The 24,045-nt window shown below is 49.4% G+C and overlaps 2 protein-coding genes across 2 annotated transcripts; both read left to right on the plus strand.

The window, feature by feature from the left end:
- Nucleotides 1-3,778: 3,778 nt before the first annotated feature.
- On the plus strand, nt 3,779-8,250 carry MAD2L1BP (MAD2L1 binding protein). Its single transcript, XM_054569416.1, has 3 exons — nt 3,779-3,836; nt 4,365-4,630; nt 6,214-8,250. Exons 1-3 carry the CDS (start codon nt 3,791-3,793, stop codon nt 6,724-6,726), a joined length of 825 nt encoding a protein of 274 aa, XP_054425391.1. The 5' UTR covers nt 3,779-3,790; the 3' UTR covers nt 6,727-8,250.
- A 1,742-nt stretch (nt 8,251-9,992) lies between these two features.
- Nucleotides 9,993-23,649, plus strand: RSPH9 (radial spoke head component 9). Its single transcript, XM_054569417.1, has 5 exons — nt 9,993-10,219; nt 12,766-12,931; nt 15,699-15,828; nt 16,297-16,443; nt 23,420-23,649. Exons 1-5 carry the CDS (start codon nt 9,993-9,995, stop codon nt 23,578-23,580), a joined length of 831 nt encoding a protein of 276 aa, XP_054425392.1. The 3' UTR covers nt 23,581-23,649.
- The last annotated feature ends 396 nt before the right edge of the window (nt 23,650-24,045 follow it).

Raw genomic sequence — 24,045 nt, forward strand, 5'->3', positions numbered from 1 at the left:
CAACTCACAGGAATCATCGCGGCGCACCGGACCGCGGGTGGCTTCGGGGCGTAGACAAGGAGCGCGCCTTTGTGCGCAAAGGTCTAAGGGAGCTGTAGTCTGGTTCCCAGTTTCTGCGCTCTGAACAGGTCCTTTTCTAAAGCTTTGGAGTCGGGGGTCACTGGAGGGCTTACTTCAGAATCAAGCTTTAAGGGCGCTCTTCGGTGTGGCCCCTTAGCGCGATCCCAGACAACAGGTTTTGGACCTGGAGAGTTGCAAATTCACGGCGACGGGTCCCTCCAGCCTGCTGGCTCCTCCCCTGCCTCAGTTTCTTCCCCGATGGTGCGCGTGCCGTGGGGGTGAGTCAGGGCGAATGCCAGGGCGGAGGTGGACGATGGTTAGCCTAATTATGGCTGTTATTGTTACGATGATTTTGTCATCTTTACACAGTAGTCACTGCTTTATTACCTGGCCGGCACCCTCCGGGGGCTGGTTTTAGCAGTGCAAGACACCGCGGTGGCCCCGACACGAGGCCCGAAGCCGTAAACCAGCTTTGCTCCCTACGGGCTACAAGGATGCCTGCAGCGAGTACTTCCTCTCCTTTTTGTTTTGAAGCAGAACCAATAGGGGAGGACCGAGCTTGGTTTTAAAACAGCAAGGGCTATAGGAGGGGCCTCGTCACTACTTGGGGCGGGGCTGGGACTGAGGCTCAGGTTACGTCTAGCACTATGACGAGGTCGGGGAAGTGGCTGGGAATAGAAACTTGGCCCAGGGCCCCAGAGGATTGCTGACTTTTGATTTTCTTGCCAAGCCATCCGTCTTGCTCTTTAGGGCTCTGGCAGTCAGCAAAGAGTAAACACATTTAGCGACATAAACCAGTGTACAAGACACTAGAAAGGCAGAGTGGAGAAGCCTTAGTGTTGCTGGCTAGGGAGTCAGGACGCCAGGGTTCAATTCCCAACCCATGGCTATATTATGACTCACTACTCATAGTATGTCCACTTCCCCCTCTTCACAAACAGCAAGATGCTCACACACAGTCAAGAAATAAAATGGCCTATTCCTCCAGACCTCAGTTTTCCTTGGAAAATTAGAAGCAGCAACAGTGGCTTACCTCTGGTGATCCTTTTAGGGATTCAGACCTGGTAGAATCCATGGCTTCCCTCCAAGACGACAAGGAAAGGGGCAGTTTGCTAATCATAGAGTTGCTGTCCACATGGCGTAACTTGCCAAAACCAAAACTGTGGGAGCAGAAGGACCAAAATCTGCACAAGAACCTAGCAGACCCAGCCAATTATGTGGTCTTCACAGATCGAAAGCACATGTGACTTCTCTCTTCTCAATCCCCTTCAGCTAAAGAAAGGCTATGCTGCAAAAGCCAACCCTAGCCAGGGGCACAACCTTACCAGGAAAACTGCTATTTAGAGGCTGAGACCGAGGCACTCAATGACAGGTCTCAAGAAGGGTGGGGATTGGAAGGGAGAGCTAGGACAATCCCAAATCGCTCACCACCAGCTGCTCTGGACTCCTGTGATAAGCAGGAAAGGCCTGCTGCACTTTCCTGATAAAACTTGTTCTCTGATCTTCCTGGATCTTTCAACTACCCCAACACACAGTTTCACTTTATTCATTCTAATCCCATTGTCTCCTAAGTGGAGAACTTCTGAGAGATGGGAAGGGATAACTCATTTTGATACCCCATTCTTGAACAACCTAGCCTAACACAAACAGGAGTGAAGCCTGGCAGAGAAGTAGGCTGAACAGGGATATCTGCCCAGTAGGAGATCAGGGTCCTGGGAGATGGAAGGTGGTGTATGTGTTTAGTTTCCTGGAAGAGTTGCTTATGAGGCGGTTGACTATGGGGGTGTACATTTATATACACCATAGCTATGTATATTTATATATACATGCAAACTTTTTTTTCTGGTATATAACTAGTTATTTATATGTGTATAGTACTTTTACATAAGATTTTAATTTATTTGGAAGTTATCTTTATGTAGGATGTGTGGTAGAAAGTAATTTGATTTTTTCCCCTTCTAATTGGATAGAGGGAGTTGTCTCAGATTATTTGCTTTGAAAAGTCATATCCTCGACATACACTAAGATTTACCTATACATGGATCTGTTTCTGGGCTCTCTTCTGTTTTATTATTTGTTTATCCCTGAGTGAATACCACAGTATTTTAATCATTGTAGTTTTATAGTGTGTTTTAATCTCTAGTTCCTGCTTCCTGAAACACACCCTTTTCTTGGCCTCCATGACTTGATACTTACCTATTTTTCTTGATACTTCTCTGGCAACTCCTCAGTCTCCTTCACAGCTTCTTCTCTCCCTCTGCTCATCTCCTAAACGTTAGTGTCTTGGGATCCTAGCTCATCCTTACTCTATACACTCTTTCTGGGTGATCTAATCCAATCCCATGCTGATGACACTCACATACTTATGTCTATTCCTAACGATTTCTAAATATCTGTCCAATTAAATGGCAAACCAACCTATCAAAAGTGGAACTCATCTTTTCTCCTTACCCACACCCCAATAAATCTCCTTCATTGAATGGCACAATTGGCCAGAGACATTGAAGTGAAAATCCTGCTTGTCTTCTTGGAAGCCTCTCTTGAGCTCTCCTCTTCTTCCTGGGATCAATCACCAAGTAATGCTCATTGGGCCTCCAAACTATCTCTAGCCCTCTCCACCCCAGTGTGACTACTCTAGTTCAGGCCTCTTTCACCATGCAGTTGGGTAACTGCAGTTGCTAGATCTAACTGCTATCCCTCCCTCCTCTCTTGTATCCTACTTGTAATCTAATCGCTACACTGCAGCCAGTGTAGAGATAAAATTTATAAAATGTAAATTTAATCATGCTGCTCCCCTACTTAAACCTTTCAAAGCTTCTCCATCCCCTACAGGATCAAGTTAAAACTCTTTAACATGAAGCCTTGTCATGATCTCGCTCCTGTTTGTCCACCACAACCTTAACTCTTTATAACCTGAATTCTTTTCATTCCTTTGTGTTTTTTAAAGATATTTATTTATTTCTAGAGAGAGGGGATGAGAGGGAAACGGGGGTAGGGGGAGACATCAATGTGTGCTTGCCTCTTACTCCCCCTACTGGGGACCTAGCCCGCAACCCAGGCATGTGCCCTGACTGGGAATCCAACAGATGACCCTTTGGTTGGCAGGTCGGCGCTCAATCCACTGAACCACACCGACCAGGGCTCGTTCCTTCAATAGAGGATGTACTTGTCTCTAACGTTCTCCAGGACCACTAGGTCCTCCTCTTTACCTTTACTCATCCTCCAGGTCAGCGTCTTGGGCACATTCCCTCTGGACTACCCCTTGCTCCCACCCCTTCTAGGTTAGGCACCCGTGTTGTTCACGTCCACAGCCTGTGTAAACCCACTGTATAATCCATCACATTGTATTGTATCTATAGGCAGTGAACCTTGAGGACAGCGTTTCTTGGGCTTATTTGCCACAGAGCGTCCAGCACCTAGGACAGGGCCTGGCACGAAGAATAGTGTCCAATGAACAGTGAACGCTCTAGAGAAAGGATGCGGGGAGGCGGGTGTCCTCTGGAAGGCAGCGCTCAGCTGCTGAGAACGCGTGGGTGTCCGTGTGCGGGGCGCTTTCTGCTTGCCGGCGCGAGCGGGTTTGGGAGGGAGCGCAAGGCTCAAATCCCGCCCCAGCCCAGCGTACACCACACTGTGGCGGCGCCGCGTCCCTTCCGGCCCTACCGAGCAGACTTCCCATGATGCCGCGCGGGGCGCCTATTCAAACCGCACCGTGAAGAGGAAGGAGGTCGTAATGGCAGCCCCGGAGCCGGAAGTGTTGTCCCCGGCCGCAGTCCCTGGTAAGGCATGGGGTCCGGATCTCGGGGTACCTGGGGGACCTGTTTATTCCCTGCCGCCATTCCCTCCCATTATTTGTACCTTGGCCCTTTCTCTGGCCGGTCTTCCTTTGTCCGCATTTCTCGGCGTCCCTTCCGGTTCTGGCTCGGCCAGAGTGACTCTGTGGCCCCACGGCCCTGGATCCCACTGGTTCACCCCGACTTTGCCTTCATTTCGGCGGCGTTCTGTACCCCGCTTGACTATACTTTCTTTCAACTCTGATCAGGGCCTCCTCTTTCCGAGTGTAGTATCAGTTCCCTGCCTCAGAAATTCCACCCCCCTCGGTCCCCGTCCCCTCATTCTCACCATCCGCCGTCTCTTAAATCACTGTAGGCGACTGGGATTAGGAATTTCCCTGCCTCCGCGCTCACAGGAGTTTGCGGAGGGAATGTACGTGTGTCCGGGTTAGGGTGGCTGATAGGGAATGAGAAGACTAGTTTTGGCCTTTGAATTTTTAACTTTTCTCTCTTGTCCCTCTGTGCGCCTACCAGATTTGGAGTGGTATGAGGAGTCGGAGGAAACCCACGCCCCCCAGATAGAACTGCTTGAGACTACCTCTGCCCAGGAACCTCCCAACCCTTCGGAGTCTTTTTGTCCCCGAGACTGCCTGGTGCCGGTGGTGTTTCCCGGGCCTGTTAGCCGGGAAGGCTGCTGTCGATTTACTTGTGAACTTCTAAAGCATGTCATGTACCAACGCCAGCAACTCCCTCTGCCCTATGAACAGCTTAAGCACTTCTACCGAAAATCTTCTTCCCAGGTAGGCACAGGCTTTGGGAGAAAGTTGGTGTTGAGACTTTGTGGTTGTTAGATGGTAGTCCGGTAAAAAGGGAGTCGAAGGAATCTCCTGGGCTTGTCAGCCTAAGCAGCTTTAAGGAACATGTTTCAACCCATGGCTTTGGTCACTTTCTCCACACTCTAATCTTTGATAGTCTAACCCTCACCACGTTATCTCTTGTTTTATTTTTTTGAAACTTCTATGGTGTTGCATTTGGACTTAATGAATTGACCTTTTAATTTTAATGTCTTCTCTCTCCAAATTTTTCTTTGTTTTTATTTTCTACTTTCTGGGGGACTTCTTTGACTTTCTATTCCAACACTTCTATTACTTTTTTTTTCTTTTTCTTTTTGGGCAGTCATAGTGTTAAGAGCTCTTACGGTTTGCATGTAGCATCTTGTTGTGTCATGTCTGTATGAACTTCTCTTGCCTGTGGATATTAATTATTGTATTTTCGGGGCTTTCCTCTGTTTCTTTTCTTCGTTTTTTCAGAGAGAAGGGAAAGGAGGGAGAAAGAGGGAGAGAAATATTGGGTCAGTTTCCTCTTGCAGGTCCCCAACCAGAGACCTGGCCCATGACCCAGACGTGTGCCCTGACCAGGAATCCAACCAGTGGTGACCATTCATTTGGTTGGTAGGTCAGCACTCAATCCACTGAGCCACACCAGCCAGGGCTCCTCTCTTTCTTGCAGTGTCTCAGTTTCTTCCAGAGTCCTTTTCCTATCTAAGTCATTGAAAGCTCTGTATGCATGGCTCATAGACCCAAGGATATTCGGTGGGAAGCTAGTGGTCTCTTTGGAGGAGCTCCAAAACATCAGTATTGGAAAGTCTCTCTAGATGGAGGAGGCTGGCAGGTGATCTAAGGGTCCTCATGTTTTCACTCAGTCCCCATGCATTCACTCTTGCCTTTCTCAGTGCCTTAATCAGTAATTCCTGAGTCTGGGGTTTTGCTGTGTGAATCAGTTTGCTTCTCATGGGAGTCTCCGCTGTCAGCACTTAAACTCTTCCATCTGCTTTCTGTCCTCCAATAATTTGTTATTGCCTTTGGCTACTCTTATCTATTCTCCAGGTTTCTTTGTCCTTGAGCATCCTCCTTCCCTGTCTTGCACCCTCCCTTCACCCCTCCTTTCTCCTTCCTTCTTTCCCATCTTTTCCCTTTCATTTAGTAGTATTCCATTCAGATGGGAGCACAAATAAGCATGTGTTCAATTGGAAGACCAATTCAAGAATCACCTTTATTAAACCAGATAATCTTTGTTCCTATTTTCAACCCTAGTACAGCAAAAATTTGCCACATATTATACCACCAAATCTCCTTGAATGTTTTAGCTACTTATTTCTGGATGCCCTCCTACTTCAAAACACTATCTTGTGGGGAAGTTTGGTTTTACACAGGAATGCATTTTCCTTTTTGACATATTGCCTTCTGATAGAACCCAGTGTCTTGGCTGTAGCAGTTCATTGAATTGGAAATCCAGTCCCATAGTTTACTGTACAACAGGGTTCTTAAAGGACATTAACTCTCCCCTACCTTGCCTTCTTTCTCACCATTCCTTGTCTTCATAGGTAGAGGACATGGTGAAGAAGAAACCTTGGGCCACCGCTGAGGCAAGCAACAGGAAATGCCAACAAACCCTGGCAGAACTGGAGAGTGTCCTCAGTCACCTAGAGGGTCTCTTTGCCCGGACACTAGTGCCGCGAGTGCTGATCCTTCTTGGGGGCAGTGTTCTAAATCCAAAGGAATTCTATGAGCTTGACTTATCCCGCTTGGCCCCCAACAGCATGGACCAGAGCCTGAGCACAGCAGCTTGTTTGCGCCGTATCTTCCGAGCCATTTTTATGGCTGATGCCTTCAGTGAGCTGCAGGCTCCTCCGCTCATGGGCACCATTGTCATGGCACAGGGGCATCGTGACTGTGGAGAAGATTGGTTTCGACCAAAGCTAAACTACAGAGTGCCCATACGGGGCCACAAACTGACTGTGACCCTGTCCTGTGGCAGACCCTCCATCCCAGTAACGGCCTGGGAAGATTACATTTGGTTCCAGGCACCGGTGACATTGAAAGGCTTTCACGAGTGAATGGTGATGCTTCTTAATCATGAACACAATGGCTAAATTACTTTTCCTTCTGTGGCACCAAGTCACCCATCTTTTGCTTGGAAGTATAATTGCTTCGTGATGAGAGGAAGGTGCTGTCCTGGCTTCCTGCTTTCCGTCCACAGACTTCCCGGTGGGCTGATGGTGTGACTGGGATTGTAATAATCATCATTGAACAACATCTCTTTGAATCAAGGGTTGATTTTCCCAGAGGGTGCTGGACAGACTTTTCTGTTTGGGGTTGGAGAACAAATGTGGGCCTATAGACACGATTATGGAGGTGTCCCTTTTCTGTGGCTTTTCAGAATTTTTACCTGGAATATAATGTGGGTGTAACTCATGAACTTCAATATAAAGAATGAATTGATATTAAATTTTCCTGAAACTCTTGGCTTAAAGAGACTTTCCAGGCTTGAGGCTAAGAGTATTTTGTCTTTTTCCTTGGTCTCTTTATTTCTTATTTTTTTTTTCTAGTGGCTCTTTCTCTTAATCAGCCCTAGGCTAGTCTGGGAAGTTAAGTGACTTGGCCAAGGTTCTGTAATGGTTTGGTGTCAGTTGGGACTAGAGTCCTCATTAGCTAACTCCTAGCCCGATGTTCTTTCCTTTCACATACTGGACATACTGTTCATTTCTTTTTTTTTTTTTTTTTAAAGATTTTACTTATTTATTTTTAGAGAGGAGATGGGAGGGAGAAAGGGTGAGAAACATCAATGTGTGGTTGCCTCTTGAGCGCCCCCTCCTGGGGTCCTGGGTCTGCAACCCAGGCATGTTCCCTGATTGGGAATCCAACCAGCGACCCATTGGTTCACAGTCCAGAGCTCAATCCACTGAGCCACACCAGCTAGAGCTATATCCTGGTTTTGTTATCCTTAAAATGTGTGCCCAAAGCAGAGGTCACTCAAGGGAATGGGGGGGCTGAAAAAAGAAAACAGAGGGCCTTTGTAAATGTTGATTGAATTGTAGGCTGAGACCCCAGGCCTGCCTTGTGGGATCAGCTCCCTGAGGCCAAATGTCCCTTCTGAAATTCAGCCCTTCCTGTGCCATTGCAGTTGTCTGATGGTTATTGGTGGTTACTTTTGTTCTTAGGCAAACCCTACCTTCTTACCTGAGGCAATTCCTAAGCTGCATCTCTGACTGAGCTATCCTGATTCTTACTGTTATCCTCTCTGATGCTGTTCTGACCACTAAGGATTAATACTCTTTGTCCCTAAGAACACCTGTTTATTTCTTGGAAGTAAGTTGAATACCTAATCTTCACCCTGCTGGTGTTGGAGTGAGGAGTATCTCTATAAATGGGGACAGTATAAATATATACTATTTATTTTTATGTTTTAAGAATTTTTATGTTAAGAAAACATTAAAAAAAATTAGCTCTGGATGGGTAGCTCAATTCGTTAGAGCAGTGTCTCTATATGCCTATGTTGTAGATTTGATCTCCAGTCAGGGTACATATAAAAAAATCAACCAATGAATGTATGAAAAAATAAGTAGGACAACAAATTGGTATTTCCCTCCCTCTAAAATCAATAAATTGAAAATAAAAATAGTTTGTATTTTATGCTCTCTTTTTTTTACTTCACATGCATTTTACCTAATCTTACAAATTTTCAAAGTTTGTATCATTGTCCCCATTTTGACTGGGAAGATTGAATAACTTGACTGAGAGTGGAAAACTGGATTCAGACCCAGTCTACCTGGAACTAGAGGCTGGTGCTTTACACTGCTGTGCATCCTGTGTGGTTTTACTGTGGAATAACTAATAGGATTTGCCTTGCCAAAGGCGGTGTGTTGGAAAGCTGCAGGGCACCCCTCTCTGGCTTCATTTTGTGCTTCCCCACAGGGACCTGGCATTCATGGCTGTTAGTAAATACAGGATCAATGGAAACAAAAGGTTTGAGTTCTTTTCTGTGCTGTGACCACTTGAAGCATATTCCACCAGCTAGAATTTTGGCTGTTTCTCTGCCTGATGATACTACCTTACAGAAGAGGAATAAGGCCATATCTCCCACTTGGGAAGGGACAGGCTCAGTGAGGGGGTCTGACTAAAGGGAGAGAGAGTTTAGAACAGGGAGTAAGAAATTGTTTTGTGATGGAAGACACATCAAGACATGTTAGCTCCCTCAAATACTGATTTTAAAAGCCTTCATAAACAATATTTAGACAACCAAAACAAAGTAATTATCTGGGTAATTTAGACAATTATTTTTCTGTCGGTTTGGCATTGGGGCCCAGGTCATTTTGATTTCATAAGCCCTTTCCAAAGGAATCCAAAATTAAAAGATCAGCTAATGTTAACAATAAATCCCACTTCCTTCCCTGACAAGAAGCTTGCTAAGGCACCTATGTTTGACCGTGGCTGGGGACTCCACGGGTGGGTGTGAAGAAGTAGCCAGTCTTTAGCCCATGGAGTGAAGATCCCCCCGTTCCAGTGGGTTCTGTCTTTTCATCTGTTGCTACCATTTGGGCCTAAAAGCTGCTGTTGTGGGAACCAGGTAGAAAAATAGGTGGTAATTGATGGGAAAGTGTAGTTTGTAAAATGCCCCCCTTTTTGTATCCCTCTTCACAGCCCCTTTTTCCAAGGTGACTCTATGCCTTCCCCCATTGCCTTGATCTCTATTTGCCACTTAGGTCAAATAGTACTATGGAAGGGGTCAAGAAGGAAACATCTGAAGATTGAAGAGGATGGAATGGATGGACCCCATCATGTGAGAGCTGTATTTGGTGGGGATGGTCTTAAATGCCTAGACTTAGCCCCAAGAGTATCTTATTTTCTCCATAGATAATTCTGAGGCCAAGAAGGGGCATGACTGAAGTGAAATAAGACAGCTTGTGTCACTGTGGTGTTGTCTTCCCAAGCCGCGATTGCATATACAGGGAGGACTCAATGTAGCCTATGTGGAAGGACTCAGGAAAGGCAAAAAAGTACCTATGGCATTGGTCTGTGTTGGGACCTCCAGCCTCACACTGTAGACTATCCTCTTTTTTTTTTAGGGGAAACCACGCCGATACTGTGGCAACTGAACACATGCTGTTACCCACTCGGGAAAGAAAGAGGGAGGGAGCTAGTGAACGCCCACGCTTTTAGTAAGGGCTCCGAGGGAATCAGGGCTGTCTTGTGGCCCCGGAAGAGCAGGGTCACAGGTGGGTGTAGTCCTACTTCCCGCCTGAGGGAAGGGCGGAGCTTTGGGTCTCCATGGAGACGGCTTCACGTAGCAACCCGGCGAGCGTTGAGCTGGGCAGTGGGCGCGATGGACGCGGAGAGCCTCCTGCTGTCCCTGGAGCTGGCGTCGGGCAGTGGGCAGGGCCTCAGCCCCGACCGTCGGGCCTCGCTGCTCACTTCCCTTTTGCTGGTTAAGCGCGACTACCGCTACAGTCGGGTGCTCTTCTGGGGCCGCATCCTTGGCCTCGCCGCCGATTACTACATCGCTCAGGGCCTGAGTGAGGACCACCTCGCACCGCGCAAGACACTGTACAGGTGGAGGCGGCGCCCGGGAGGGAGGGCCACTGGGGGTCCTGGAAGGGTGGGCAGTGGTAGGACCCAGGAGGGGCGGGGCCTACGGGGTCGGGGAGGCTGGTGGAGATGGGGTTTGTGGGGGAGGGAATGGGGAAAGGCCTGGAGAGCGAGGCCGAGGACCTGAGAACCAAGTGGAGCCTAAAGGGGCGGGGAAGGGAGTGGGTGAAGTCTGAGAGGGCGTGGCTCCGGGAGGACACACAATTCTTGAGGCAAAGAGGGATGCAGGAGAGAGTTAGAGGCTAGTGGGTTTACAGCAGAGTCTGGGCCAAGGACGGAGGCAGAACAAGGGAAAAGTTCCAGTGTAATGGAGACCTGGAGTAGAAGCCAGGTGCAAGCCTGGTGCGGGCGGGTCTGGCTTTTCGAAGAGGTCAGCTTGGAGAAGGGTCAGAAGCCCCAGGCGGTGGTGCTATTTGGAAGCGTGTCCAGGGCATCCTCCATGGAGATGTTGGCTTACAGCAGGAGGCGCTCTAGGGAGTAGTGAAGGAAAGCAGAATGGGAGAGAAGGGATTCAGAACTGGGGAAAATTGCCTGGACACTACCATAGAGGACCATGCAGCTGCTTCTTGCCCACCCCCAGCGTCGATGGGGAGCTCAGTACCTTACAAAGCAGTCCGTTAGGCATAGGAAGTTGGAAATTTCACGTGTCTCTCCGTGTATCAGTCCATGCTTGGCAAAGGCCCTGAGGCAGGTGTGTGCCTAGTATGTTTGTGGAATCTCATACAGGCTAGTATGTCCAGAGAGGAGTGAAGGAGGGGGACGTTGTAGGACATGAGGTCAGAGGGATAAGGGACCGGAGATAAGGGGCACGTGCATTGCCTTGTGGGGCATTGTAAAGATCTGACTTTATAGGAAGTCATTCAAAGGTCTGCAGCGCTCTCCCCACAGGGAGCAGGCCCACGCCTTTCTACGCCTACAGGTGTGCATCTTTTCTCTCCTAATCTCTAAGGGTGCCCCTGAAACTTGCAACCAGGGGAGCTGTGGGCGGCAGCAGCTCATCTCTGGCTAACCCCTTGAACCTGTCTCTAAGGCCCGTTTTCTTTGACTTTCCAGTGAGCCAACACAACCCCACTTAGGCTCTCCTGTTGCCTTTCCCCCTAAGCCCTTCCTTGTTTCATTGTCCCCAGCAGTAACAAACATACTCTAAAAATAAATAAATAAATAAGAAGAAGAAAGAAAGAAAGGAAGAAAGAAAGAAAAAAAGAAAGAAAGGTGCACAGAAGCATGATCTGGCTTAGGTTTTAACAGTTGTGCAGGGACTAGGCTGAAAGGGGAGTATGGAAGTGGTGAGACCAGTTGGAGTGTCCAGGCCTTCGCCCAAGGGGGAACCAGTGGAGGTTGTGAGAGGTGGGTGGTTGGATTCTGGATACCAACTAGTAGCTGGGGCTCTGGGAGTCAGTTGAGTGAGACTACAAAGAGAAAAGAGGGGTGAGACAAGATCCCTAGAAATACTTAAGGCACTGACAGAGGGAGAAGGAAATATTAAAATAAGTAGGAATAGGGCCCTGGCTGGTGTGGCTCAGTGGATTGAGTGCCGGCCTGCAAACCAAAGGGTTACTGGTTTGATTCCCAGTCAGGGCACCTGCCTGGGTTGTTGGCCAGGTCCCCTGTGGGGGACATGCGAGAGACAACCACACGTTGATGTTTCTCTTCCTCCCTTTCTCCTTCCCTCCCCCATCTCTGAAAATAAATATGTTTTTTTCTTTTAAAAATGTAGGAATGGAAATGCATTTGTTGTCTTTCAGGTCATCCCACGGATGATCTCCTAAGCAGTTTCTTGGGATGATGTAGGCAAAAATCATGGTGCATTGGGCAAAGAGTGAAAGTGACAGAGGGTTCCCACAGTGCAAATTGTTCTCAGATTATTGTTCAGAGTTGGGGCAGAGAAGGTAAGGACAGGAAAGGGGCATTTTCTACAGGGGCATGGATTTTGAGGGCTGTTGCTTTCGAAAGCTGAGAAGTTTTTATGTTGAGAGTAAGGCAGTAGAGAGTGACAGAAGGAAAGGTGAGCAGAGAGCAGGCTGGGGACACGGGTCCTGAGTGGATCAGAGGGGAGCGGGAGTATGTCCTCTCCTGATGGGAAGTGAGAAAGAAGGGACGGGGCTGGCTAGTGCTCCTGAAGCCTTCAAAGGAGGAGAGGTCCTGGAGCCTGGGCCCGGCTTTCCTGAGAAATGGGGAAAGATGGCGCTGCCGTGGGCTCAGTAGGCGGACTGAGCATGAATTAGGGGCTCACCAAAACAGAGGCACCTGCAACAGGAAAATTCAGCTTCCAGAACTCATCCAGAATCTTACAGATATCTAGGAAGGCTCTTGGAATTTTGGCATACATGAACCTTTTATGACCTTTTAAGAAAGAAAATGGAATTTGCATCACATTCTGGGGTGGGTGCACCATTAGGCAATTAGGGCGGTGTTTCTTGGGTTTCACCCTTTTGAGAGAAGGGGTGGTGACAGGAAGCTGGAGTGAGAGAGGGAGTTGGAAACCAGGGGGATGTGGATGTTGTTGACAGCCTGAACTGCATGGAGTGGAGCCTCCTGCCCCCTGCCACAGAGGAGATGGTGGTGCAGACGTCTGTGGTGAAGGGCCGCTTCATGGGGGACCCCTCACATGAGTATGAACACACCAAGGTGCAGAAAGTGAACGAGGGTGATAAGGTCTTTGAAGAAGAAGTAGTGGTGAGTGCATATGAGGAGGGCGGTCTGAGGGAAGAGGGCCTGGGCCATCCAAAACCCAGCCCAACAGAAATTATGATGACAACAACAGAACAACACTGTTCCTGAGCAACAGGGTGGGGAGTGGATGGGCAGCTCTTGTGAAGCCTGGCTCTGGGGCAGGGCCAAGGAAGAAGGGATCTGTGCTGAGCTCTGGGGTAAGGGCATGGGTACAGGTGCTTATATTTTTGTATCAATTTTTGTTTTTCTAGATAGTACATCCACATGGTTCAAAATCCAAAGGTACAAAAAAGAATATAGTAAAATGTCCCTCCCATCTCTCTTCCAGTCACCCAGGTCCTTTTTCTGGAGGGCAGTAATGTAACCGTTTTGAGTGTGTATGTCCAAATCTTGCTCTTCAAAGAGCAGCCCGGATCAGAAGCGTCATTAAGCCCTGGCAGTTTGAAATGCGGAATAATGGTGGGCAGGGCACCAGGATCTGCACTTGAGCACATTCCCAGGGGACACGGAATTCACATTTAAGTATGGAAGCTCTGTTTCTAGAGACATCTTATGTAAATACAAACCTCAGCAAACACCTTACCTTTACATATTCTCTTTTTATCTTAAGAGCAAAACAAAAAACAATGGCAGCATGTTATAAACACAGTTCTGTTACCTAACATTTTGGAGACCTTTCTACATCAGTGCCTAAAAGAGCCTCCCCATTCTTTTTACCATCATGTGAATGTACCATAATTTAACCAGTGTTTTTTTTTTTGTTTGTTTTTTAAATATATTTTATTGATTATGATGTTATAGTTGTCTCAATTTTTCCCTTTGCCCCACTCCTCCTGGTACCCCCCTTCCCTCCAGCAAACCCCCCCTTAGTTCATGTCCATGGGTTGTGTGTGTAAGTTTTTTGGCTTCTCCCTTTTCTCTACTATTCTTAACCTTCCCCCATCTGTTTTGTTCCTTGCAATTATGCTTTCTGACACCTGCACCATTTCCCCCTGTCTTCCGCTTCACCTTCCCAGCTGATGACCCTCCAAATGATCCCCATATCTATGATTCTGTTCCTGTTTTGGTTGTTTGCTTAGTTTGTTTTTGTTTTTTATTTTTTAGATTCAGTTGTGGATAGTTATGAGTTTGTTGTCATTTTAATGTTCAGAGTTTTGATCTTCTTTTTCTTAAATAAGTCCCTTTAACATTTCGTATAATAAGGGCTTGGTGATGATGAACTCCTTTAGCTTTACCTTGTCTGGGAAGCACTTTATCTGTCCTTCCATTCTAAATGATAGCTTTGCTGGAGAGTAATCTTGGTTGTAGGTCCTTGCTTTTCATCACTTGGAATACTTCCTGCCAGCCCCTTCTTGCCTGCAAAGTTTCTTTTGAGAGATCAGATAACCAGTGTCTTTTTCATGGAAATGGAGGTTTCCAAGGTTTAGCTCTGACACAGTGAGTGACCTTGTACATACATCATTTCCAGCACATGCAGTCTATCTGAATGATCAATTCCTAGAACTGGAAAGCTAGGTCAAAAAGCAAGGAGCCTGAGTTTTGAACACAAAAGTCTGGGTCCAAGTCTGTGATGCCTCAACACCCACCCCCTCCCACCTGACAACCCTAACTTCCTTTCAGTTTTATTTTCTGTAAAATTGGGATAATTACATTTATTCCTCAGGCTTGTGCAGATTAAATGAGGTGATATATTTAAAGCCCTTGGCCTAGACACTTATAAATATTAATTTCCATTTCTCCCTTTGTAAATAATTTCAGTTGATAGCCCACGGGAAATAGGTGGCTGAATAACTCTGGGGACCCCTGGTGACATGTTTTTCCTTGTCAAATGCTGCTTTTTCCCAAAATATCTATGAAATCCTTTTGCTCAGAGATGCCCTTGGTATTAATTATGACATTTAATCTGCATAAACATGTTATAATAATGGGATGATGCTTGGGAAATAATATTAAGCCAAAGAGTAGAATATGAAGCCATATGCCCTGGCTGGTGCAGCTCAGTTGCTTGAGTGCTGCTGGTCTGTCAACCGAAAGGTCACCAGTTAGGCTCCCGGTCAGGGCACATGCCTGGGTTGTAGGCCGGGTACCCAGTTGGGCTCATGCAAGAGGCAACCAATCAATGTATCTCTCGCACATTGATATTTCTCTCCCTCTCTTTCTCCCTCCCTTCCCTCTCTCTAAAAATAAACAAATAAAATCTTAAAAAAAAAGACACTATATAAACTCAAATTGTGCTTTAAATATATGCATTTAAAAAAGGGTAAAAGGAAGTACACCAAAATATCAATGATAATCTTTAGGAGGTGGAATTATGAATGGTTTTAATTCTCTTAGGTATGCTATATAATATTTCTGATTGCCCAAATAGTTTATAGTGAACATGATTGCTTTTATATTTTCAAAAGGCAAAATAAGCAGCATTTAAATCTGATGATAGGATGGTATGTTTCTGGAAAGGTACATAAGAAACCACTAACCATGTTCGCCCCCGGTGAGGGCAAGTGAGGGATTGAGAGAAGTGGTGAGAGAGACTGCTTTTTTTTTTTTTTTTTTTTGTAGTTTTAAACATTGTACCACCAGTATGTATTACAAATGTAAAAAAAGAGAGAAAATCTTTATAGGAAGAAATGGAGGACTCGCCAGTGTGGTTTTCCATGGACCTGGTATCTACACTGTGGTAACCCAGGTCAGGTGGTTATGCAGAGGTCCCTGCACCAGAGGGGAGTGGGCACAGCACCCTGGCAGGAAGGCTTGTTTCCTGTCTCCTCAGGTCCGGATCAAGGAAGAGACCCGCTTGGTGTCCATCATTGACCAGATCGACAAAGCTGTGGCTATTATCCCCCGAGGTGCCCTCTTTAAGACCCCTTTCGGACCTACCCATGTCAATCGGACCTTTGAAGGTGAGTTCTCCGGGGCCTCTCATGGGCGGGAGAGTATCCCTTCCCCAACATAGTCAGACACATATCTGGGAGTGTGGGCGAGCCTGCCTACTTCCTCAGCAAAGAAATAGCCGTAACCCCATCAGTTGGGAGAATGTGTCCAATGACCTGGCATTGGTGTTTGGCATGGGTTACCCAGTCCCTGGACGCTGACAGTTTTCTGCCTGAGGGTGGCAGAGCATGTGGCCACCTGGTCCTCAGGGTTTTGGGTGGGTCTGGCCTCCCCGCCTTTTCCCACCTTCCTCCCCCTTGGTCTCTCTTCACTGCAGGATCTGGGCCAAATTTGGGCTGAGGAAACACTATTCCCTTTTCTCCCTTTAGTTCTCTGTCAGTAAACTGAGTCATTTGCAAACTCTTCTTTGTGATCGCCATGCACAGAGAAAGTAAAAGTAGGAAAAGGCTCCCTTTCTACCTGCTACCTCTTTTTAGGACTGTCCTTGTCTGAAGCCAAGAAGCTCAGTTCCTACTTCCACTTCAGGGAGCCTATTGAGCTGAAGAACAAGACCTTGCTTGAGAAGGCTGACTTAGACCCCTCCCTGGACTTCATGGACTCTTTGGAGCATGACATCCCCAAAGGTAATAATAGCCTATTACTTCGAGGGCATTGGATCTGCCGCCAGGCCAAAGCAGTGGGCCATGCACCTGCCATTTTCCTCTGCAAATGGAACCAAGGGCCTGGGTGAGAGGTGGTGGTTTCGAGTGAGTCCTTGAAGGTGGGGCTTCCCCGGGGTCCAATACAAGTTTCAGTTTATAGTAAACAGTCTGTAAATGTTTGCAGACAAAAGGTACGATTGTCTTCCATATGCTTTCACAGACAGCAAGTCTCTCAGAGTCTTTTGATTTTCATGCTAATCTAGAATAGAAGCATACATTCATTTCTGTTAGTCTGGGGTTAGATCCAGTGCTTGGCACATAGCTGGTGCTCAACAAGTTGGTGCTAAATGACTGAATAGCAAAGCACCTGCTAAGGATATAAGTTCTGTATACTTGCTTCCTCCTAGGTGTATGAAACTTCTAAATCTTTTTTTTTTTTTTTAAAGAGGTTATTCATTTATTTTTAGAGGGAGGGGTAGGGAGGGAGAAAAAGAGGGAGAGAAACATCAATGTGTGGTTGCCTCTCACATGCCCCTAACTGGGGACCTGGCCTGCAGTCCAGGCTGTGCCCTGACTGGAAATTGAACTGGTGGCCTTTAGTTCACAGGCCAGCCCTCAATCCACTGAGCCACACCAGCCAGGGTGGGACCTCTAAATCTTAAAACACAGCTTCAGGCGTCTTCCTATGCTTCAGGGCCCAGCTGGCCCAGGCACATATCCTTGGGTGGTAGAGTCACAGAGACCGCATTTTTCCTTTCCCTGAGCTTCACAGGTAGAGAACGTGTTCTGGGAAGATGCTCTTGCTTGGATACTATACCCCAGGATAGGTGCCAGGCTCTGGGCAATCTGGTGCGGACCCAGGATACTGACTCAGTTCCCCTGCCTCTTTCGCACCCCATGTTTGGTGTTTCTGAGAACTGGAGGGATTTGTTGAGGAGGGCAATGATAATGATAAATGATAATCATAAGAACTCATAAAAGCAGTAGCACTGCTTATTTTTTGCTAGGCACTTCACCCAGCCTTTTCTATAACTTATCTCATTTTAATAGTCACAGCCAACCTAAGAGGTAGATACTGTTGTTATCCCCATTTTATAGAAGAAGAGACAGAGACTCAGAGAGTTAAACCCAAGGGCACAGTGTTAGAGCATTTGACTCCAGGGCTCCAGCATTATCTGTGGTGTCCAATAGATGGTGTTTCTTTTTAACTGGACAGTGGGGATGGTGGGACCACTAGAGGACACACTTCTGAGGAGCAAATGAGCCACCCAGTTGCGATGGAACTCAGGATGGAGGTGGGATGGCAGCAGTGGTTAAGATGAGGGCTCTGGAATTAGCCTGGGTTGGAATTCTGAATCTGCCACTTACTAGCTGAGCGATCTTGGGCAAGTCCCTCAACTGCCTTGTGCCTCAATTTTCCTCATTTCTAAAAGAGGAATAATGTCATTTTCTACTTCAATGGGTCATTATGACAATTAATGCATGTACAAAATGCTTCTAACAATGCCTGACACATAACTCCTATAAAAATTAATAATTATTATTAACATATTTTTAGTGCCAAAAAGGCCTTAGAGGTGGGCTGGGCAGGCCTAGAAGGGCCTACAGGGCCGAGGGTAGGAGGCCTGCCTAGATCAAGGCAGTAGGAGCTTCTGGTGGCTTGTGAACAGGCCTGTGACAAGAGAGTGGTGCATGGATGGGTCGAGGAGGGACTAGCCCGGGATTACTGCAGCGCCCCAGGGCCAGACTGGATTCCCAGTGGGCACGGGATGCCAGCAAGGAATGGCTACTCGGGCCTTGGCCACATGGGGGCGCTTGAGGCAAGCCTCCCTAAGCATGGAAATGAGCTCCTGGACCTGTCGGTGGAGATAAAAGTTTATATGGGTTGGGGCATTTCTCACCCATGAGACACACTTTCCAGACTGCAGTTATCTCCTCCAACTCTGTGTTCCCAGCCACATATCCCTGGGAGGTTGATAAAGGGAACCAGGAATGTTGTGATGGTGGGACCCAGTGTCAGGGGCTGAGGGGTTGGTGGGGGAAAAAAGTTGTCTTAATACCTCTAATCTGGGGGCAGCCACCCCATCTCCTGATTCAAGGTGAGGCTGGAAAACCCTGCTCGATGTTGACTTCTCAGTCCTCTCACCTGTAGCTGGATACTCCAGGGCCAGTGGATGAGGCCCTTTTCCCACACTGCTGGATGCTTAGGGGCCTCACACAAGAGCACCTCCCACTCTTGCAGCCTCATCCTCTGTGTGGTGGGAGGGACAAGGAGGGGGCTAGTGCCTTTGCAGCCAAGACGAAAGCCAGCCACATGGGCTGTGGGGGTCCAGCAGTCTTCCTACGAGAATCCCATTAACCCTGTGTGCCTTGCCATGTGGGGTAAAGGGAACGCAGGAGGAAGCTGTCTCTCCCTGCAGCAGGCGGTGTAAGATATGGAGCATTGGGGGTCTTTCTAAAGGATGCTGGGGCCACCCTGATATGTCCATTCAGCAAGTGAATTTATAATATCAGGCCCCTGGGAGGTACAGGATCTGGGACATAGGTGAGTAGCAGTGGCCTGAGGCCCTAGACATGCTACCATAATGGTGGGTCTCAGGGCTGAAGGAGCAACTGGTGGTTTGACATCTCAGTCCACCCCAGCCTGTTGCTTTGTCCTCAGTGCTGGAGCCTTGGGGGTTGAGGGCTCCTGGCATCTCCTATGTGTGTGTGTGTGTAGGGGGGGGGCGGCTAAAATGGGAGGGATGCTCTTCGCCTGACCTTGGGAAACCTCACAGCTTCTGGGCCCTCAGTTCCCTTCATCCCAGAGCCACCACCAGAAAGCCTCCGGGAAGTCAGGCCCAGTTTTTTCTCAGGATGGCTTCGTGGGGGCTATGGCATAGGGATGGAAGTGTGGTCAGGGAGAGCAGACACTATGATTTAGCTCCCAGACTCCCTTCCTTATCTGCCAGTTAAAGAGCAGAAGGAGCTGCTGGGAGGCTGCCCTTCCAGGCGGAGAGCAGCCAGAATGGGCTTGGCTGCTAAGGAGGCCAAAATCCCAAGGAAGAGTTAGTTCCCTGGGACACCAGTACCGGCTGGCGGGGTGAAATGTGGCAGGTGGAATTAGGTGGGATGTAACTTTCTGCCCAGATTATTATTTCCTTTCTGGGTCTGAGGCAGTTGTTCAGGGGGACTTGGTGTCACCTCTGAGCAGGTGTGGTATAGGTTGGCCCTGTTCCTGGGACTCTTGCTCTGTGCTGATGGAGGTAGCTCAGGAGATCAGCAGCTTGTCCCTGGGCCAGCCTGGGGCCACAAATGCCCTCCTGAGCTGTTCAGCCGTGTTCTGGGGTCTGTGGAGTTTTGTGGGAGTGAGTAGTTTGTCGGCAGATACGTCCTCCTCGTGGATGCAGGGAAACAGCTAAAAATTCTCTGAGTTTGAGCTACAGCCAGGTGAGAAAGATGGAGCACCAGGTCCGGAGGCCAGATTTCTAGATAATACTCTGCCATTCCATCCTCCTTAACCATGGAGCAGGTATTATGTACCAAGCCCTGGGGATATCTTTGTGAACAAGACAGGCACCGTCCTTGGCTCACAGAGGTTTGGGAAGATCAAATAAAACAGGATGAAAAGTGGAAATGTAAAACAGAAGGTGCTTCACCAATGAAGTCGTTTTGTCCTGGGAAGCAGAGAATGGCAGGCAGAGCAGTGAGGGAAGAGCAGGAGGGTGGAGGGCAGGGACCCTCTCCTTGCTGCACTCTGCTCCACTAAGGAACTGTGGGGGCCTGCCAGGCCCGGGGCTGCTGGGGCTCCAGCTCAAGTGAGCTCTCAGCAGCAATGCCCAGTTCAGGCAGGAGAGGGCAGCAAGGGACCTGCCTGCTTGGGAAGGGGCCTTTAAAATGTGGTGGTGATAGTTGGGGAAGGGTTAGGGGACAGGGGAGCCAGAGGGACAGGAGCATTGGAGAGTGGGGGCGGGGAACATGGTACCCTTGATCAGCTTTCTCTTGGGGGTGTATGCAGGTGGCCCCTTCTGCACAGTCCTTTGGAAGCCTGGCTGACAGGTGCTTGGCCTTTTGGACTGCGGGGAGGGGCCGGAGGGCTGGCCTTACCCATCAGACATGGCACTCTTCCATCGCTCCCCCTCAGCCTCTAGGGGATTTGACCATACCTTATGGCCCTGGTGTGGTGGAAGTGGCCACTCTGAGGAACCCATGCCGTTTTTGTGTACAACAAGTTGTGTCGTGCTGGTCTGAGAAGGTTTAAGCCACCTGCTGCCCCTGGACAGTCCTGACCCCCAGCCTGGCCCACTGTCCCCCTCAAACTGAACCTCAGGGCTTTGCTGTCTTTCTCCCTGGAGGGCGGAAGAATGTAATTAAGAGAAGCATACCCTAGCCTGATGTTTCCACACTAGCAAGGCGGGTGACACCCTGGGACCCTGGACTTCCTGCTGATTGCAGTAGGCGCTGTTCCTGGTTACCAGTGCGTTCCCCTACAACTGCCTCAAAAAAAGAGCTGGCAGAGAGAGTGGGTGCCAAGGGGCGGGGGGTGGTGGAGGTTTGAGGGAACTTGGGAGGGGCTGGGCTGTGACCTGGAACAGCAGGCAGGGCCACAGGAGGCTGCTTCTCCTGGAATCCTAGGGGCAGAGGCAGAAGCTGCTGGCTGGGCCCAGCCTTTCCAGCAGCTGCAAAAAGAAAAGTGGGTGAAGGTGGCAGCAAATGCCTGGCTTCCCAGGTAGACACTACGTGACTCCTGGCACGTTGAGAGTCTGTGTGTTTCCTGGGCAACCAGCTGAGCCAGGAACAAGGAGAGGAGGACAGGAGTGTGACAGGAATGCAAGGGAGGGAGGGAGGCAGTGTTGTTGGCTGGCTGGCCCCTCACATGCCACTTCCACACTTGGCCAGCACCCTCCTACCCGCTTGGCGCTGCTGCCCTCCTGCCCCCGTGGGGTCAGTGTATTTCTCTAGCATCCCTATCAGCCTCTCCTTACCCTCTGGAGGCGCGAGTGGTGGAGGGGAGCCCCTGCTGATAAGCCTGGGCCCCTTCATCTGCTTCAGGAGAGAGGTGGCCAAACCCTAAGAGGGCAGGCTGGTGTGAGGGAAGGTCAGGGCCCAGCCCTTGTCCAGGGTGTGCCAAGATGCTAACAGTGAACTGGTGAGCAGTCTAGGCTGGGGGACCCCAGGACTCCTTTTCTGCAGGACAGCATTTAGCCTAGGCAGGCTGTGAGCTGCCTTCCACGGGGGGCAGAGTGAGGCAGAGCGAGGCAGAGCCTGACCTCAGTTCAAGGAGGCTGTGTGACTGTGAGCCCCAGGGCAGGGGGGACTGTTCCCAGGTGATGTTCTGGGGACTGGGGTGGGGGTGTGTGACTAAGGGATGCTAGAGGATGTACCTTCCTGGGGTCTGTGCTTCTGGCCAAAGGCTGAATGCAGCGCACTGTACTCTGTTCTGTCACAACCTACTCCAATTATCCCTGGGCGATGTTTTTTGGAATGAGTGACTAGGAAGGCAACAGGCTAGGGCCTTAGGCCTCTGAGGGCAGATGGAGGACTTCAGGTGCCCAGAGAAGAAAGCTGCAGGAGCCAGAGGAAATACTCTTCTCTGACCAGGAAAGCGCCCCTCGCCCTCCTAAGCAGTAACCCAGCCAGAGCTCTGGTGACGCAGGGACATTTTTCTTGATGCTGTCTGGCCAGCACTGTGTGGTCCCAGGGGAGTGGAATCAGGCTCACACTGTAGCTTCCACTTCATCATCTCATGCATGGGCAGTGACAACTGGTGCAGGCCACTGCAGTGCTGTGGTGGCTCCCAGCCAGCCTCTTCCTGAGCAGGCAGGGCCAGCTGACCTGCATGCACCAGAAGGCTCTGGCTTTGATTTGGGCAGATGACGGTCCCCTCAACAGGGCTGAGCTGCTGTCAGGGTCAGGGGTTCCTGGTGACAAGGTCTCCTGGATGCAGGGTGGCCCCTGTTGGGTAGAGATTGAGACGTGAGGCTGGTTGTGGAGTGAACAGGGTGGGCCATGGTTGGAGGAGGCCTGTGGGAAGCGGGGGCAGCAGGAGCCAAGCAGCCGGGTTGAGCTGGCAATCGATGAAGGTCTGAGTGTAGCCCTCAGTGCATCACTGGCTGGTCCAACACCAAAACCTTCAAAGCATTTGCCTTTCTGGAAGAGCCTGGAACAGAACTGTGGCTGGGCCCGGGAGGGGCCTTGGTACGCAAGGGAATAGAAGCTCCAGATCTGCATCCAGAGGCGATTTTCCCAGGCTCCTTCCTCCCACACATCGGCTCCCTCCCTCAGTTCTGGAGAAGGATCAGGTCCTTTCCGCCAAGTCCTAATGGCTGCACAACTCAGCCCTGGGCTGGGCTGCTCCTGTCTGGGGAGCAAAAACCAGGGCAGGACCCAGGACAGACAAAGGCAAATTAGCTATAGCCCAGGTCTCCTCCTGCCAAGGATGGCTCCCAGTCCACCAGTGGCCAGTAAGGGCTATTGAGCTGGGAGAACTGAAATGTCCAAGCTTCTATATGAGCCCTTGGTCAGGTCTAATCTGTCTCAGAGCAGAGGATTCTGGGACTAGGGAAGAGAGCAAAATAGCAAGTGGGAGCAAACTGCACTAGGACTGAAGGCCACTAGTGATTACCCTTAGTAGAAGGAGAGAGGGAGCCCGGAGAGTCTCCCCAAGCCTGGCCCCAACTCCTGTGGATTCGGCTTCCTCCCCCACTCAACCTTTAACTAGACTTGCTGACAGGAACAAAATGCACGCGTTTGAGTTTCACCTCTTTTCATTTCCTTTGCCCTCCCCCTGGAAGTGGTTTTAATGAACAGTGAAATGGCTAAAAGGCAATCAGGAGGAGTAAAGCGCCAGGATAATTAAACCGTCTTCCCTTTTCCCATGGAACCTTAGCACCTGGGCCTGGCTGCCCAAGAAGCTGGGGCCTCTGCACACCGGGCAGAGCTGTGGCTCCACAGCACCCAGGCCTCACTTGCTCCCCAGGGTCCTGGAGCATCCAGATGGAGAGGGGCAACGCCCTGGTGGTGCTGCGCAGTCTGCTCTGGCCAGGCCTCACCTTCTACCACACCCCCGGAACCAAGAACTGTGGCTATATCTACGTGGGCACTGGTGAGAAGAACATAGACCTGCCTTTCATGCTGTAGGAGGGGCTGGCCTGGGAACTTTTCATGTAGAGCATAAACATTATTTTCATACATTCCAGTGAATTTGGTCTGTTTGTTCTGTCCTGCCGCTTTCCCTCATCTCCACCTCCATCTGGTGTCCAGGCCCTGAGGACAGGCCCAAGGAACCACAATGCCAAAGCAAGTGGCAGAGGGTCAGAATGTGCTAATGAGTGAGAATGGCGGGTGGAAATGGCGGTGGGAGGTGATGGCCAGGAGCCCTTTGAGGAAGGCAGCTCTTAGACTCAGGTTAGAGTTGTACACGGGCCAGGCTGCCCGTCTCGCCTCCTTGGAGCCCCTAGGCCCAAGACTAACAGCTGTCCAAACGGAGGATGGGAACCCTTTGGCCCAGGAACTCCCTTCCGTCCCATTCACGTAGCCCATCACAAGACTCAATGCTCAGTAGCTGCCAGAAATGGGCCCAAGCCCCCCGCACTTCCCAAGCAG

This window comes from Pteronotus mesoamericanus, unplaced genomic scaffold, assembly GCF_021234165.1.
Source record: "Pteronotus mesoamericanus isolate MK-2021 breed Mesoamerican mustached bat unplaced genomic scaffold, CSHL_Meso_final contig_20, whole genome shotgun sequence".
In the NCBI taxonomy this organism is placed as follows: domain Eukaryota; kingdom Metazoa; phylum Chordata; class Mammalia; order Chiroptera; family Mormoopidae; genus Pteronotus; species Pteronotus mesoamericanus.

Bases quoted from the DNA above. Each gene is read 5' to 3' on its own strand.
- MAD2L1BP (XM_054569416.1), top strand. From the start codon at position 3,791: ATGGCAGCCCCGGAGCCGGAAGTGTTGTCCCCGGCCGCAGTCCCTG. The intron at 3,837-4,364 runs GTAAGGCATGGG...TGCGCCTACCAG, and splicing joins GTCCCCGGCCGCAGTCCCTG to ATTTGGAGTGGTATGAGGAG. The intron at 4,631-6,213 runs GTAGGCACAGGC...TTGTCTTCATAG, and splicing joins ACCGAAAATCTTCTTCCCAG to GTAGAGGACATGGTGAAGAA.
- RSPH9 (XM_054569417.1), top strand. From the start codon at position 9,993: ATGGACGCGGAGAGCCTCCTGCTGTCCCTGGAGCTGGCGTCGGGCAGT. The intron at 12,932-15,698 runs GTGAGTGCATAT...CTGTCTCCTCAG, and splicing joins TCTTTGAAGAAGAAGTAGTG to GTCCGGATCAAGGAAGAGAC. The intron at 15,829-16,296 runs GTGAGTTCTCCG...ACCTCTTTTTAG, and splicing joins TGTCAATCGGACCTTTGAAG to GACTGTCCTTGTCTGAAGCC.